The sequence below is a fragment of the Polypterus senegalus genome, chromosome 7, assembly GCF_016835505.1.
Source record: "Polypterus senegalus isolate Bchr_013 chromosome 7, ASM1683550v1, whole genome shotgun sequence".
NCBI lineage: Eukaryota > Metazoa > Chordata > Cladistia > Polypteriformes > Polypteridae > Polypterus > Polypterus senegalus.
The window spans coordinates 191451343-191463268 of record NC_053160.1 but is presented as its reverse complement, the minus strand read 5'-3'; the positions used below and the strand labels follow the sequence as shown (position 1 = coordinate 191463268).

The window sequence follows — 11926 nt, the reverse complement described above, 5'->3', positions numbered from 1 at the left end:
TAACTATTGTTTTCTCTTTTGCCTGCTTTATAGGTTGCAACGTGAAACAATTTTGGGCATCGCCTGCCAAATGGGCCACCAAAGTGCTTTGGGCAACGCCTCCATCTTATTTCACGAGTGGATGGCAGGAAAGAGGTGACGATGACAACAATGAATGTCATAGAGTTATGGCTGTGAGGGTTTAATGGCTCCCTAACACATTAGGCTCTTTCACTGGTCCACATTCCTTACTGCATATAAGAGGGAAGCACCGCCCACACTGGCCACACCCCCACACCGCCAGAATGGGCGTGTCCAGAGCATCACTGACTCCACCCAGACTGCTCCTGTGCCCTGCAGCCGTCCACTACTCTCAAAGTGACTGTCCTGCTTCTTCACCCATCTGGGGTTTGCACTTTCATGGAAGACACAAGTCACATATAAACAAAGCAAAACGCTGATGTCACCGAAAGACACCAACAAGGAAGCAGTCGCTGGTTTTAGTATTTACATTGTAGGCTCAATACATTAGAGGGCGATGTAGTCAGGGGTCTCATTAATGTTAAAGCTCAGACACTAGAGGGAGATGAAGCTGCTCGCCATTTGTGCCATCGGTAACAGACAATAGACAGCTCTGCAGTAGTGATGTCTTCATATGCAGAGTTCACACACTAGAAGATGACGAAGTCAGAGATATCATCAATAACAGAACTCAGACAGTGGGGGTCAGCATAGCTGCTAGTTATGTGGGCCGTCAAACAACAGAGTTTAAATGGTGGAGGGTGATGTCATCAGTAACAAAGTTCAGACACAAGAGGCCAAGTTAGACCCCATGAGTAACAAAGCTCACATACTAGAAGGCAATGTAAGTGCTAGCTAGGTGGCCCAGCAGTAACAGAATTGTGTGGCTAGGGGGCGATATAATAAGGGATATCATCAGTAACAGTGCAGACACTCGGAGCAATGAAACTGTTAACTAGGCATGTCATCAGTAGCACAGCTCAGACACTAGAGGGCAATGCAGTCAAAGAGATTATCAAAAACACTGAAAAGACACTAGAGGGTGACATACAGTAGATGCCATCTGAGGTGCCATCATTGTAAGGTAAGCTGCAGTAGTCATCTCACATGAGGAAAACAGAAGTGCTGAGGGCAGGCTCTTCATTTTGTAATCATGATGATGGAGAATGATGATAAGATGCAAGTTGATTGGCACATCCAAATAAGAAATACGCGAAACTGTGCACATAATACAAAAATGACCCCATATTCAGTTAATGGATTTTAACTGAATAAGTGGCACATTATGAAACGGATGAGGAAGTCTGAAAACATCTGGGATGTCAGACTACACGACCAGAAAAGCCACAGCATGTTGGACTGCACAAGTGCCAGCGCGGCACAACTTCAAGGTGGCAAAGTATTGTAGACTTGCTGCATTTTGACAACCAAGGACAACGCTGGGTAATTCTTTTCCTTTCTTTATTCTGTTGTTGTAAGATAAGCAAGATGATAGATAGATAGATAGATAGATAGATAGATAGATAGATAGATAGATAGATAGATAGATAGATAGATAGATAGATAGATAGAAAGGCACTATATGATAGATAGTGTGAACTTGGCCCGGACACAGACAGGCGGACATCTTGTTAAAACACCACCACACGTTTATTAAACACAATATTTACAAGTATTGGTCACTCAGACCCAGTCCAATGGTCACACAGACCTTAGTCACGTGCACAAACCCCAAACAGTCACAATCCTGGCCACAATGCCTTGTCTTCGGGCCGCCTCCACAGCTCCTCTTACCTCGTCCTCCTTCCACCCGACTCTAGCCTCGAATGAATGGAGACGGCCCCTTTTATAGAGGACCCGGATGAGCCCCAGGTGTTCCCGGCATTCCTCCTCTAGCCACGCCCCAGCGTGGCGGAAGTGCCGGCTGTCCTCCCGGCTGCTCTCCAGGCGCCGTCATAAATCTTCCCCCCAGCACTTCCTGGTGTGGCGGGTCCCCAAGGCACTGGGGCGCCTCCTGGTGGTGACCACGGGCCCCTACAGGGTAGGGCTTCCATGCCCTGTACCCGTGGCCCACAAAACAACCTGGAAGGCAACCCCCACGTGATCCAGGATGGGTGCAGACCCACATCCGGTCCTTCCTGTCGTCCCGGCCGGGTCATGGCCCCTGGCATCCCTGACGATAGATAGATGGATAGATGGATGAAAGGCACTATATTAAAGATAGATAGATAGATAGATAGATAGATAGATAGATAGATAGATAGATAGATAGATAGATAGATAGATAGATGAAAGGCACTATATAATAGATCAATGGATTGCACTTTATGGCTTGATCTTCACTTGATATCCCACCATGCCACACCTGACCACGCCCAGCGTGCTTCTCCATATAAGGACTTGCTCTTATGACCTGCCAGCACTGTCCTTGTCACCCTGTCCCCTCCTGACTTCTCACATCATATGACCCCCTGCTGCCGTTTACCTGCCATTGCTCAGCTTGGTTTGCTTTCATTCTCCGCTCTCTTGTGTTTCCAGGGTGCCTGTTAATCTTCGCCTTTTGGTGTACCGATATGGAATGCAGAATTCTGGTAATGAGACATCCTGGAATAAAATGTTTGAAGAATACACCAAAACGAATCTGGCTCAGGAAAAGGAAAAGCTGCTGTACGGCCTGGCGTCTGTGCAGAACATCACGCTACTTGACAGGTAACCTGACGGCGCACACCTCGCTTCGCTTGCCTCACTCGCTGCTTGAGTGTCACAAGGATTAGCGACACCTGCTGCCAGGCTGAGGATTTTCTAAGTCGTCCATCTGTCGTCACTCTTAGCAGCTCCACTCCACTAACACAAAGGCTGCCCAAAGGTGGCGGTGGGCCGGAGCCCCTGAGTTTCTGTGCTTTGCTTTCTAGTCAAAGTCAAAGGCAGCCCCATTATTATTTTAGGCCTCGGTGGCTGCCAGACTGTCCATTAATGACATTTTTTTTATTAAGAATACAATACTTTATGTATAAAAAAGAAAGAATTCACAAAGGGTTAATTATGTACGTTTTTGGGGTGACCGGCGCCCTTCTAGTGAACACAACTACATTTCATGCCCAGATGGCCCGTCAGTGCTGGTGGCAGCGCAGCTCGTGTGTCCGTCTGTGATGTCAGTGCAGGATGACAGCCATTTTGGTGACAGCAGGCTCCTCTCCTGGCTTACGTTTACGTTGTTTCTTTTTTGAGATCTTTTCATTTTCTTTTCATCTTCCATTATTTTTGATTCAGCTTCATGTATTTCTCTGTCTTTGTTGTTCTTACATTTTGTATCCCACACTTGATGGTCAGCAGTTCTTCTTCTTCTTCTTCTTCTTCCTATTATGTTGTTATAACTTTTATTATAAATTAGTGCATTTGTTGGGGGGCCATGCCAGCCACTACCCCCTCCCCCTTAAACTCCACCCATGTCCAAGTAGTGTGGTGGCCAGTAGGACTTTAGGGACCCTCAGATCTTGACTTGGTGGACAAGCTTGGCGGATTAAAAGGCCTGCCGCCGTCACATGTGTGAGTGGCCCAGGGTCAGTGACTGTCCTCTGTGATGCTGTCCTGTGTCCAGTGTCACCTGGACAGGCCTCATCCTCCGGGCACCATTGTGAGCGCTGGGCTTGTCCCACAGCCGTTTAACTTGATGGTTTCTTCCTTAACTTTTTTGTTTTTTGACGCCCTGCTGATTCCTTGATGATGTTTGTCTTTTCACTTCCTGCCTTTATTTCCCATTAAACTTGCTAACTGTGTTCTTATATTTTGTTATGCAGGTTCTTGACAGCCATCAAAAATGAAAGCATTGTGAGAAGTCAAGATGTCTTCACCCTCATAAGATACGTCTCCTATAACCAATACGGAGAAACAATGGCGTGGGACTGGACGCGGCTCAACTGGGACTATCTGGTCAAGAGGTACGTCGCTGTGACAATCCCAAAGCCTGTCGTCCATGGCTTGGAATGGAGAAGGTGGTGCTGCCAAACGGGCATCGTGCCAACTGCCAATCTAAGAGAAAATGGGCATCTTGGACTGTAGACACATGAGGATGTCCTGACACAGAATAATGGATGAATGGGAATGTGGAAAGGAATGTACGGGAAGGGAAGTTGTTTTAGATAAAAAAAAAAATCGCGAGTGTGAGTGTGGGGGGGCAAAGTCCGCTAGAACAAAGAGCTCGGGACTGGAAAAACAATTCGGCACGAGGGAGATTCCGATATTATGACGCGTCGGACCTCCGTAAGCAGAGCTGATGTTGAGTTTGATTAACAGGTACAATACAATACAATACAGTTTATTTCTGTAGAGCCCAAAAACACACAGGAGGTGCCGCCATGGGCTTTAACAGACCCTGCCTCTTGACAGCCCCCCAGCCTTGACTCTCTGAGAAGACGAGGAAAAACTCCCAAAAAACCTTGTAGGGAAAAATGGAAGAAACCTCGGGAAAGGCAGTTCAAAGAGAGACCCCTTTCCAGGTAGGGTGGGCGTGCAGTGGGTGTCAAAAAGAAGGGGGTCAATACAATACAATACACAGAACAGAACAAATCCTTAATACAGCATAATAATAAGAATTTTAGAAGTACGGAGCAGAATTTAACAGTAGATGACATCACAGAATAAGATTTGGATATTTTTAGAGTCCTGCAGACCTCATCCATCAAGCTGCCTCCCCATTTGGTCATTTCACGGCTGAAACGTTGCTCGGCCAGCCAATCCAATCAAAGAACCCCTCTTTCCCATGATTCCTGTGATCCTCCATCAGGTATGACTTTACCATAGGCAGGCAAACAACTTGGCAGGTGGGCCGTGGCAGGATAGGTGAGGGTGAGTATCCAGTTATAACTATCATGTTACTGATGTTTTAGTGCTGATGACTGACAACTGAGATGGAGTCTGTAGAGTAAATCAGCAGCTCTAGTCAGGGTGTGCTAAACTGAAGTCATGAGTCTTCAGCCTGAGAGTGAAGGGGCATCTCTTATAGTAAATGGCCTGTATTTGATATAGCGCCTAACTAGAGTTCAAGAACCCCCCTAGGCGCTTTACAACACAACAGTCATTCACACACGCTGATGATGATAAGCTACTATGTAGCCACAGCTGCCCTGGGGCACACTGACAGAAGTGAGGCTGCCGTACACTGGCGCCACCAATCCTTCCGACCACCACCAGGGAAGGTCTTGCCCAAGGACACAACAGCTGCATTCTCATGCCGAGAGCCAGGATCGAACCTGCGACCCTCCGATTGCTGGATCACCCGCTCTACCGACTGAGCTACTGCTGCCCTTATAGTAGCAGGCAGACCACCCCACAGTTTAGGGGTCCTGTAACTAAAAGCTCGACCTCCCACTGTTATTTTATTAATCCTTGGAATCACAAGCTGACCGGCATCTTGAGATCTTAATGTGCGCTCAGGTTTGTAAGTCATGATAAGTTCAGACCAGTAAGCCGGACCTCGGACATTTAATGATTTATATGTTAAAAGGAGGATTTTGAAATCTGCCCTAAACTTAACCAGGAGCCGCTGTAAGGATTTAAGAACTGGAGTTCTGTGTTCATATTTTCTTGTTCTTGTAATAATTCTTGCAGCCGCATTTTGGATTAACTGTCAGCTGAATAAAGAACAGTTTGAACAGCCAGTGAACACCGCATTGCAGGAGTCAATCCTACTAGAGATAAATGCATGAATTAATTTCTCACAATCCTGTTTATTTAGAAAGCGCCTTCATTTCCTAACATTTTTAAGATGGAAGAAACCTGATTAGGACGACTTTGTAATATGAGCTTTAAATGACCTGCTAGACTCAAAGAGAACTCCGAGATTGTGGGCTGATTCAGTAAAATGAATTGGGATTCCAACTGAGTTAAATGATGACAGAATATTATTGTGATCAGCGTCACTCCCTCCAACAATTAACATCTCGGTGTTTAAAGACAAGTCGTTCTCATTCATCCACTCCTTTAATTCACTAACACAACTAATTAAAGACAACATCGGAGAAACTTCATTTGATTTAAATGAAAGGTAGAACTGGGTGTCATCTGCATATGAGTGAAAATTAACATGAAGTGTCGTAATGAGAGATCCCAGTGGACGCCTGTAAAGTGACAACAGTGACGGTCCCAGTACTGAGCCCTGCGGGACACCATATTGAACTTCTGTGTATAATGGTAACCCCGCCCCTTAGATCCGCCCATAGAAGTGTGACGAACGTCAAGTAAACAAAGTGACAGAAACCTTCACTCTAATTGGCTGTCCAGCGGAGCCCCTGAATCACACATTTTGGCCCCGTGTTTTGCTACTTTTTTCATGAGAAATGAGTTTGTTGTAATGAATTTTGCACATTAAACAGATTTAGAGTTTTTTTTTAATTTATAGGAAATTAGCCAGGACCAAAAAAAAAAATTCATTCATAAAAGCATTTTTTTAAAGTGAAGATCCTTCTAACGGAATTTGACCTGCATACCTATAGATATATAATCTAATGTCTGTCTGTCTGTCTGTCTGTCTGTCCGCTTTTCACCAGAGAAATATTTCACGGATTTAGATTGGGTTTATTTGTAGAATTTGCTTGAACATTCCAGTTGATTTTGTGACTTCTGTCATCGCACTAAGAATCAGAGAACCAATTTATTTGCACAAATCTGAGCGAAAAGGGGAGCGGGACCACCCTCATTCACTCGCCAGCCTCCGTTTGAGTCGCTCTACCTGTCGCCACATGTTGGACCGCACTTCACCTCTGCTTATCTGGCGATACCCGTTTGTTCAGCAGACATTATCATCTCGAGATTGTTAAGGAGTAACGTTTGATGTTTTGAGAGAAAGATCAGCGCTTCATGTGTTTTAGAGGGTAGCTGCTGATTCCTCGTCACGCGGGGGACGTTCACCTTTCAGAGCTGAAGACGATCAGATACAGTGCCAACGTCTGATGTCAGAGCGTACCCACCTTCTGCTTGGCCAGAATGACATTTATTAGTCATTTTATATTGATTTTTAAACTTTGTACTGTTTCATTACTATGTGGGCGGAGCCACAGGGAGAGCTAGAATCTATCTATCTATCTATCTATCTATCTATCTCTCATCTATCTATCTATCTATCTATCTATCTATCTCCATTATATAGTGCCTATCTATCTATCTATCTATCATATCTATATAGTGCTATCTATCTATCTATCTATCTATCTATCTATTATATAGTGCCTTTCATATCTATCTATCTATCTATATTCTTTTTTTAAGATATATAATATATATAATTTTTTTAAGATATGTATATTTATTCTCTTGGAAGTCTGAATCACAATCTGATTATTAGGTGGTTTCCTACCAGGTAACACTTATAGGTGGTCAGCCAGTCGGCGGATATCTGCCACATCCTCTCAGTTGTGAGAAGCCACTCATAGACATGTGACACATACTGTATATACGGTGGCATTGATGCTGAGTGCCAGATTGGATCCCTTGGCTCTCTTAGGTGGCTTGCCATCCTTAAATGGGCTGCTTGCCACACTTGATGGAGTTCTCTTTGTGACATTGTAGGCTTCCCATTTTTAAAGGTGCCCCTGCCACTGGTGATGGAATGCCAGCTCACAGTATGGGTGACTTGCTGTGCTGTATTTATCTATGGATGTATTTGATTGATTGATTTATCCGTTTAGTTGTTTCAGGGGCTCTCTAGGCCAGCTTCTTCCACACAGACTCGTGCCCGTGTCATTTTCGATGGCGTCTTATTTCATGTGCTCATTGTTGTCCTGATTCCTTTGTCTAAACCATTGGCACACATTACATGTCCAGATAAGTCAGCCTTAGTTTGGTGGTCATTCCTGATGATCCACCGTTTTCAAAGTCCACCTTTCACAGCTGGGAACCGACACGTCTGGTGTTTAGCAGCAAGACGGGCGACTTTGCTTTTCCAGGTCATTACACTTCGACCCAAAGCTAAAAGTCGCTTGACCTCGGGGTCTGATTGGCCACTTCAGTCAATTTTGGATCCCAGGAAAATAAATTGTTGAGCTCGTTCAGTTTCTTCACCTTTGGTCCTCATTTTCATGGAGTCTGCTGCTGCCGCCATGAAGTTGGTGTTTGTGATGTTCCTGCTCTCTCATTCCAGGCATCATTAGCTGTACCTGCACAGTCTAACGGTGTCATCACAGAGGGATGAGTAAAGGGAAAAGCAATGCGCAGGCCTTAGTGCGTCTACGTGTGTATACATGTGACCTGTTCGCTTGAGGGCCCCCACACGCACACACAGACACACACAACGCAGCGCACACATCAGAAGGGTCACAAGTAATGAGGACTTAAGTTATTTGCACAAATTGAATTTTCAGTGCCACTCGGTGTCTGGCTCTGCATTAAATTGCATTTCACTTCCAGAAAAATGTGCACCTTTGTCTAAAGTTGGCGCTGACTTTCGTACCACTGTATGAGGGGCCAATGGGTCTGTTTAGGTGGCATGACAATGAAGCCCACCTGACTTGAAGACGGGTGCCAGTTCCTCAGGAGAGGCAGGTTGGCTGACTTCCTCGGGTGGCGACTGGATTGGGAATCGTCCCCACTGCACCATGCTGGAAGGCCGTCTTCGGTTGTAATCTCACGTCGTTTTCTCCCCATTTTTCAGATTCACGCTGAATGACAGAAACTTGGGCCGCCTGATCACGAGGATCACGACCAGGTTCAACACGGAGCTGCACCTTTGGCAGGTAAGGAAGCCTCGGTGCCGCATTGGCCGACTCGACCCTCCTGTGCCACGCTGACCATGCTGGGGTCCCACTTTGTGTATTTTAGATGGAAAACTTCTTTGAGACGTACCCCGAGGCGGGAGCGGGCGAAGGACCCCGGAAGCAGGCCCTGGAGAGCGTGAGGAACAACGTCAGGTGGCTGGCGAGCAATAAGAATGAAATCCAGGCCTGGCTGGAGAGTCGGGGTCCGTGAACGTTTGTGTGCCCCTCAGAGACGTTAACGCTGATCACCACCTTGGGGTTTGTGAGTTTTTTAATAGAAGATGAGACTTTCCTCCATTTAATCGGGTAGGAGAATCAAAAAACTTTCCCGTTCTGCTTACCCTCTGAGCCCACCTGGGGTCTTCTGACGAGGCCCCACTTTTGATTTCACTTTTTTGTTCTCTGACTTTTTATGAATAAATAAAAACGAATTGTGCCTTGGAGCCCCTCAGTATGTGGTAAAAGAGCCCCTCTGCCTTTAGAGTTGTGCTGTCTGTCCAGGTGGGTTTCTGGGACCGCCGCTCAGTTTACCAGAGTCTGGGCTCTCGTGTAAATGAGGGGCTTAAGAAGAACAAACTCTGCCTCTGCTTTCCATAAGCGAGTGTAAATGTTATTGAATAAAAGCGCCATTCCATAAATAAGCAGCTGTTGTTCTTTACAAATATTTACAAAGTCGTGGCAGGCCGATTGCTGAAGGGAGTCACAGCCTGGCAATCGTCTGCCCCCGGTCCCTAACATGAGTGCCCACCAGGATTCACCCTGACCAGCCTTTCAGGCACACCACATGGCCATCGTACCTCGGGTGAGCATCTTGGACAAGCCATGGGCATCGATGTGGACCCCCGTAAGGGTCTGCACACTTCTGCCCACCACATTTTGGAGTGTGTGCCCTTTTGTGAGGTCAGGTACTGATTTTGGATGAAGGCTCACAAGTGGTCTCATCCTAAAGGGCAATCCAAGGTCAGGGATCCATACAGGCCACTCGAGGTCCTCCACGTCTTTATGGAGCACAGGGCTGAAGCAGAAAAAGGATCTTCTCCAAAATGAAAGACGCAATTGTCTCAAGGGTGTGTGCCCTTCCCTGGCACCAAACCCTGCCATTGCCCCTCACCCAGCACACTTTACACTCCAGAAGACTTCATGAAGACCAGAAGACTTTCAGACATCACTCTGCATGCCCACTGCTCTACCGTGCCATGCTGACTCTTGGCATTGCCCATTGTGATCTTAGGCTCTGCCATGCATACCCACTTCATGCAGTTTGGAGCTCTTTGATGAGTGAAGCCACAAAGCTTCAGTGCTGTGAGTCTGCAAAGTCCACCATCATGGCCGAGCTGCTCTTTGCTCTTGGCACTCGTTCTTCACAATGACGTCACTTACAGATAGATAACCTGGAGCTGGTCTAGCAGAGCAGACAAGTGACAAAAGTGGCATCCTGTGACAGTGCCATGTTATGAGTCACTGAGCTCTTTGTTATGACGTAGAGTTTGCCAATGAAGACAATAATAATAATAATGCATTTTATTTATATAGCGCCTTTCTCATGCTCAAGGCCCATGGCTATGTGCTGATTTGATGCCCCTGGTAACAGCCATTTGGCGGGCGTCCACATACTTTTGGACATATTGGTGAATGTTTCATGGAGCTCGGCGTTTAGACAAATGATGTGTGTTTCACTTATCAGAGATTACGACTTTAAAGAAGAAGGTCGAGAGACAAGAGAGTACCCTCTAGACTGACTCTCTGCGGACCACCTGGAATTTAAGATCTACTGGGCGACACCGAAAACTGTAGAGAGAGAGAAGAGCTGCGTAGATTAAACAGGCTGGGATCTGACAGATCAGCAGGGCTTAACCTCAAGTGCTTAAGGAACGCAGAGAGAAAACCTTAGATGGACATTATTTAAAATGTCAGCACACGTGGGCACGAGTGCCACTGGGCGGACCCCCCACTTAACTATGGGTAAGTGAATGGAGGGAACTTTTAACTTATCAGGGGAAGATTTCACTCAAATGTTGGAAGGTTTTGATTCACAGACACACAGAAAGAGTGAAGTGGGGGACAGGAGGACATCAGGAGCCTTCGGAAGTGGACTGGAGGGCATTGTGGAGCTTGGTGGGCTCAATGGCCCGTCCTCGTCACGATCGTTTAGGTTCTGTCATATCATGGAGAGTCCTCCTCTGAGTTTTAGGGAGTCAAGGCTGGGGGCCCACTGAGGCATTCCTGGTGTGATGGTGGGCTACACAAGAAATACACACATGGTTGTTGTTGACAAAGAAGAACGTTCTGACATTTGTGAGAAATCGACCCTCAACTCTTTCAGGGTGGATGTCGACTTTTGTCGAAATTCTGGGGTAGAGGACGATGATCCGCTGTAAATGCCTGCAAAAGTCGCCATTAGGTTTTAGTTCGACTCTCTTTGCTAGTTGGAAAGTTAGATTTGTTGATTGGACCTCGATTCCTCACACGGGCATGAGTGGCAACGAGGGAACAACCTGTAAAATGGCATCGACGTCTGGCAAAAGACCAAAGCGAAGGCACAAAGCAAAATTCTCTGTGGACGACGTTTTGTGTTTTATCGGTGAATCGGACTCTTGATTTGCCGGATTTCGATTTTAATGCAAGTGATCAGGGGCCTCATGCATAACGCTGTGCGTAGAACTCGCACTCTAACATGGCGTACGGACAAAAGCGGGAATGTGCGTACGCAGAGAAAAATCCAGATGCATAAATCTGTGCGTTCGCCAGCTTCCACGTTCTTCCACTCCATAAATCCCGGTTAGCGTGAAAAGTGTCCCGCCCTAACTCCTCCCAGAATTGCACCTCTTTGAATATGCAAATCAATATAAATAGCCCTTAAGCTCAGCCTTCTGTGAAAAGGCAGCGGCAAAAACACGGGGGGGAAAAATAGAAGAATTTCAGCGAATGCCAAGTGGAGGCAAAGAAAAAAACGTACGGTTTGTGGGTTTAAACAACAAAAGGCAGCTGATCGAGTGACATAGCGTGTCGGAGAAACTCGAAAGCTCAAGTTCACAAAGTCGCACAGCATCCGAAATAAAAAAGAGAAGTTGTCAGATATCAAAGTCACCGTGAGAAGGGGAGTCGTAGCCCACCGTCTGAGTGTCACATGACAGCTCATTAGGGTACAGAGAAAAATAAAAATAAAAATAGGCACAAAG

At 46.2% G+C, this 11926-nt stretch overlaps 1 protein-coding gene across 1 annotated transcript in view; it reads left to right on the top strand.

Moving 5' to 3' along the window:
* LOC120533099 (glutamyl aminopeptidase) overlaps positions 1-9370 on the top strand; it is a 40751-nt gene extending 31381 nt beyond the window's left edge. Inside the window, exons 16-20 of the mRNA XM_039759799.1 lie at positions 34-135; positions 2539-2709; positions 3798-3938; positions 8645-8726; positions 8812-9370. Coding sequence (XP_039615733.1) covers positions 34-135; positions 2539-2709; positions 3798-3938; positions 8645-8726; positions 8812-8958 — 643 coding nt within the window. The 3' untranslated portion in view covers positions 8959-9370. The remainder of the gene's footprint in view (positions 1-33; positions 136-2538; positions 2710-3797; positions 3939-8644; positions 8727-8811) is intronic.
* Positions 9371-11926: the final 2556 nt, after the last annotated feature.